The sequence below is a fragment of the Salpingoeca rosetta genome (genome assembly GCF_000188695.1).
Source record: "Salpingoeca rosetta unplaced genomic scaffold supercont1.27, whole genome shotgun sequence".
NCBI classification, from domain to species: Eukaryota; class Choanoflagellata; order Craspedida; family Salpingoecidae; genus Salpingoeca; species Salpingoeca rosetta.
In genome coordinates, this window is record NW_004754907.1 from 828,386 (window position 1) to 833,385 (window position 5,000).

At 59.4% G+C, this 5,000-nt stretch overlaps 3 protein-coding genes across 3 annotated transcripts in view; all 3 read left to right on the plus strand.

Annotated features, from left to right (window-relative positions):
- Positions 1–1,725, plus strand: part of PTSG_09075 (uncharacterized protein) — a gene marked incomplete at both ends in the record, with an annotated part of 2,427 nt that extends 702 nt beyond the window's left edge. Inside the window, one exon of the mRNA XM_004989817.1 lies at positions 1–1,725. This exon is cut by the window's left edge and continues 381 nt beyond it. Within this exon, the coding sequence (XP_004989874.1) occupies positions 1–1,725 (1,725 nt within the window).
- A 476-nt stretch (positions 1,726–2,201) lies between these two features.
- On the plus strand, positions 2,202–4,302 carry PTSG_09076 (uncharacterized protein). The gene is made up of 4 exons (XM_004989818.1): positions 2,202–2,658; positions 3,266–3,477; positions 3,703–3,848; positions 3,997–4,302. The coding sequence occupies exons 1-4, from the start codon at positions 2,280–2,282 to the stop codon at positions 4,124–4,126; spliced, it is 867 nt and encodes a 288-aa protein (XP_004989875.1). The 5' UTR covers positions 2,202–2,279; the 3' UTR covers positions 4,127–4,302.
- Positions 4,303–4,321: 19 nt separating this feature from the next.
- Positions 4,322–5,000, plus strand: part of PTSG_09077 (uncharacterized protein) — a 1,477-nt gene continuing 798 nt past the window's right edge. Inside the window, exon 1 of the mRNA XM_004989819.1 lies at positions 4,322–5,000. This exon is cut by the window's right edge and continues 798 nt beyond it. Coding sequence (XP_004989876.1) covers positions 4,367–5,000 — 634 coding nt within the window. The 5' untranslated portion in view covers positions 4,322–4,366.

The following is a 5,000-nucleotide window of genomic DNA, read 5'->3' on the forward strand; positions in this document are numbered from 1 at the left end:
GTGCCCGGCCGCGAGTTTGTGACGGTGCGCTTCGTGGTGGGCGACTCTGGCACGCGCGAGCAGGCGTGCTCCGGGGAGCCCGAGGTGGAGGAGAACATGATGGTGTATCTGCGGCAGTGCAGCGACGACTACCCGCCTGTGGACAAGGTGCTGTGCATGTGGGAGCACGCGCGCACCACGTGGCTCGACGCCTACGACTACTTTCTCAAGGTGGACGCAGACACGTACCTCAACATCCCCAACCTGCTTGTGCTGCTGGCCATGAACCCGCCCACGCGGCCGCTGTTTGCCGGTGGCGTGGGCTCTGGGCGCGACGGCGACCTGCCTGCGTACTGCATGGGCCCCGCGTACATCCTCAGCCGCCACACGCTGGGGGCGGTGCCGAGCGACGTGCAGGCCAAGGCCACCAAGCTGCCCAACTCCGACACCACCTTCTCCTACTTTGTGACGGAGCACAGCGGCGTGACGTGCATGGACCACGTGCACAAGCAGTTTCGCTGGTCGTTTATGAACCGCTACTGGGACTTTCGCGACGGCGCCATCACGGGGGTGACGCTGAACGAGCAAGCGCAGAGCGTGCTGCCGCTGTACCACCCGCTCAACAGCGCCCTGTTCAACACCGTGTCTGCGCACCCGCTCAAGACGGAGCGCGACATGGTTGTGTTCCACGAGGCCGTCTTCTACAACCGCCTGCCGCTCTTCCCAAACCCAAAGGCCACGCAGCAGCGGCCCACCCCGCCCCAGCTGCGCAACCTGTGCGTGTACAACCCCGCGCGGCAGTACGAGATATCTGGGTTTGTGCTGCGCGAGTGCCCGCCGCGCCGCCCGCACCGCCCGCGCAAGCTGCAGGAGGCGTTTGTGCTGCACCTGGCGCACGACCAGGGCTCTGTTGCGCGGGCGATGGCCATGGCCAAGGAGCTGCGGGCGCACAGCATCAAGGCGTCGCTGTTCAACGGGGTTGACGGTGCCCACCTCGACACGGCCACACACCAGGCGTTTACGTCCTCCTCCTACCTCGCATCCTCCTCTGCATCATCAAGTGCACACGCCGACAAGGGTAAGGGCGCGTCGAGCAACAGCACGTCTTCATCGTCATCGTCGTCGCCATCGAGCGCGGTGCATGCGTTGAGTGCGCGGGACGTTGGGCGGCGGGAGACATACCGGCTGCTGCTGCACCGCGTCTTCAGCGCCACGGACGACAACGACGCGCTGTACCTGGTGGTGGAGGACGACGTTGTGCTGTCGCCGGTGTTTGCGCAGCGGCTGGACACGCTCTTGCAGGACCCGCGGTGCGGCAGCTACCTGTCGTCCGGATCGGGCGGCGCGCTGCTGCTCGGCGCAACCATTGCCCGCAACGGCACATATCCACGGGTGGACGCGCACACGGGCGGGTGGGCGATGGCGGATGAGGAGATGCGCAGGACGCCCGGCACCATGTGCTACAACTTCAACTCGGGCGTGGAGAACACGTTTGCGTTTGTGCTTGAGCGGCGGGCGATGCAGCTGCTGCTGACGTGGCTGAGCAACCCGTCGCACGCCAACCAGCCGTTTGACCACGCCTGGCGCTACCTGTGCGACCGCGGCATGCCCGTGCGCGTGGCCTTTCCGTACATTGTCATCCCGCACCGCGACGCAGGGCGGGAGCACTCGCCGGTCGACACGAGCACGTGGGAACACGTGCACAGGTGGACCTTTCAGAACGACGACAAGCGCAGGCGGCGGTGATGTGATGTGATGTGATGTGATGTGATGCTGGGGGAGGGTGGGCGTGGTGGGGGTTGTAGTTGTGATGTGTTGGGGGGGGGCAAGGGGGAGATAGAGCACGAGGAAGCAATCTGAATGTCCATGTGCTTGTGAGGTTGTGGTGTACATAACGCATATATCTATGTATCAGCAACATCAGTGAGGCAGTGCTCTGCCTGTGTGCGCACGTGTGTATTCTGTGTGTGTGTGTCTGTGTGTGTGTGAGTGTGGATGAGCGCGCATGACAGCGTGATGACATATTGAACAAGCAAGCTTTGACATGAGTGAAGCAAGCACGAAGCACAACGACTGAGGGTGGACAAAGACGGCACACGCACACACACACACACACATACACACACACACACACACACACACACACACACACACACACACGAACACACACGCACACACGCACACACACACATACACACTCAAGCACACACACACACACACAAGGTACAGCGTGCACATGTGCGAATTTTCTTTCGCGGTGGAAGGACAACGAACACGGCAGCAGACAAGCAAGCAAGAGGATGGAGGTGAATGTGTCAACCGCGAGCTCTGTGTTCGCTCGCAAGTTCCTGGACCGCATGAAGGCATCAGGGTCAGGCAAGGAACCGAAGCAGCAGGCACAGCAGCAACAGACACAGCAGCAGCAACTCTTAACACGGCAAGGGGAACAGGGAAAGAGGCGAGCTGGCACACGTCAAGCTGAGAACGCACGTGCAAGCGAGGGGAACAACCAGCAGCACAACGCGGTTGAGCGGGGCGTTGGACGAACCCACAGACTTGGACTCGGTGCAAAACCCAGTCGTGCGCAGCAGACCTCACATGCATCTGCGCTCACTAAGAGCATCAAGAAGGGCCTTCGCAAGGCACGGCAGTCAGGCGAGCTCTCCGAGGAAGAAGACCGTAAGTGTGTTGGTGAGTGCGAGTGTGTGTGAGTGTGCCAGTGTGTGTGCGTGTGCGTGTGTCTGTGTGTGTGTGTGTGTGTGTGTGTGCGTGCGTGTGCGTGTGTCTGTGTGTGTGTGTCTGTCTGTCTGTCTGTCTGTCTGTCTGTGTGTGAGTGTGCCGTGAAGCAGATTCTTGATCCAGAAAGCAGATCTATTTACGGTATGTAGGGCTGCTTAAAAAGCTAGGAGCGGAAGTACCGATAGAGGTTCGAGTCTTAGTCCTAACGCACGCGCTCTAAGTTTGTAAAGATAAGCGAAGGGAGCCGAACAGATGCGCTACTAGCCATCGCAAGTAAGTGTCTGTGTGTGTGTGTCTGTCTGTCTGTCTGTCTGTCTGTCTGTGTGTGAGTGTGCCGTGTGTGAGTGTGCGTGTGTGTGTCTGTCGTGTGCCCCCCCTCGGGGGTGTCGGGGGTGTCGGGGGTGTCTGTCTGTCTGCTCTTCGATACATTGCGCGTTTGCATCCCGTGCGCGCACCCATGTCCTCACACCCATTCACAAACCCGTTTTCACGTCTGGCAACAACCCCCCCCCCCTATGTCACCCTCTCCTTCCCGCTTGTGTTTCAGTGGAGGATGTTGTGTCTGACAGCGACGATGAAGGCGTCAGCTCCGCAAAGGGGAGAAAGGGCAAGGCGGTCACGCTGTCCCACAAAGCTGCATCCACGCCAGTACCAATAGTTGCGGTGGAGAGCCGGACACCTGCCCCACCAACCCCAGCGATCGCATCAAAGGCACACCTCGATCCACTCGAGCAGATCTATGAAGAGAGAAAGGCCAAGGTATACACAGTGCGTTGTGGATGCTTACGTGAGTGTGTGTGTGTGTCAGTGCGAGCGTGTGTGTGTGTGTGTGTGTGTGTGTGTGTGTGTGTGTGTGTGTGTGTGTGTGTGTGTGTGTGTGCACGCTTTCTGTGTGTGTATGTGTGTGCCACTGTGTCTCTCGATCTCTGCGGCCTTCACTGACTTCATCCCATCTACCCCCCACGCCCAATGCTTCCCTCGCAGAAAGAGAAGCTGGCAGCAACGCGGAAACGAAAGCGCCAAGCAAAGAAGCGAAGGGCACAGGAGAAGAGGCAGCAGCAGCAGCAGCAACAGCAACAGCAACAGCAGCAGCAACAACAACAAGCTCAGCCGACGAAGGACGAGAGCAAGTCAGTTCCCCGGTGGTGCATGCGCAAGCATGAGGGCGTGTGTGTTTCTGTACTCGTGTATGTCTATGCGTCTTGCCACCATTACTATCCTCCAATCCCGTGTACTCAATCCTCTCTCTTCAATGACAATGTGTACATATGTGCGCAGGAAAGCAGGAAGAGACGCAAGCAGCACCGCTGCGGCCTTTGCTGCTGCTGCTGTGAAGGACGATGACGACCCCTTCAAGCGAGCGAAGATCTCCATCCCAGACGACAGCAGCGACGATGACAGCGATTGACTTGAGCTCTCATGTGTGTGTCTGTGTGTCTGTATCTGTCGCTCTGTCTGTCGATCTGTGTGTGTGTGTATCTGCCTGTGTGTGTGTCTGTGTATGTCGCCCTGTCTGTGTCTGTCACCCGTTCTGTGTTGCCGTGCATGTCTGCCTTGTGCCTGGTTTGGCCTATATATAAGACCTTGTACTATTTATTGTCCAGCATCTCATGGCTGGCGGTTGAGGTGGACCTGGCAATCTGAGTGCATGGCAGTGGCGATGACGATGACGATGATGGTGTTGGCGGTGGCGGTGGTGTTGCTGGCGGTGGTGGGGCTGGGTGGACAAGAAGCGCATGCGTTCAACAACGCGAGCATTGCCTTTGTGAGGTACTTCAAGGTTGGCGGGACCACGATGAGCGGCCTCATGCTGGGCATGAAGCGGACCTACAACAAGCAGATTGTCATCCCAACGACGTCCATCGCGCGCGAACCCTTCTACTCCGTGTACCACTACAGCGCCTGCAACATCTTCATGCGCGTGAACAGATTTGGCCCAAAGCACCCCTGGCTGCGCATCTCGCTCGTGCGCGAGCCGCAGGCGGCAGTCCTGTCTGCGTTCTACCACTTTTGCCTCACCCGCAGCAACTGCCGCGGCGTGGAGTCTCAGTTCCCCAAGGACGTTGATCGCTCCTCGGACGAGTTCAAGCTGGCATATCTGGCGGCGCACCGGACGTCCGCAGCGGAGTACCTCGCGCCGTGTGGCCTGCGCGTGAATGCGTCGGACGGCAGTGCTTCGCAGGCGCACGCCATCGTCGCAACGTACCACCTGGTTGCCGTGAACGAGCGGTACTTGGAGTCGCTGCTGGTGTTCCGCCACCTGTTCGACCTCACCTTCCACG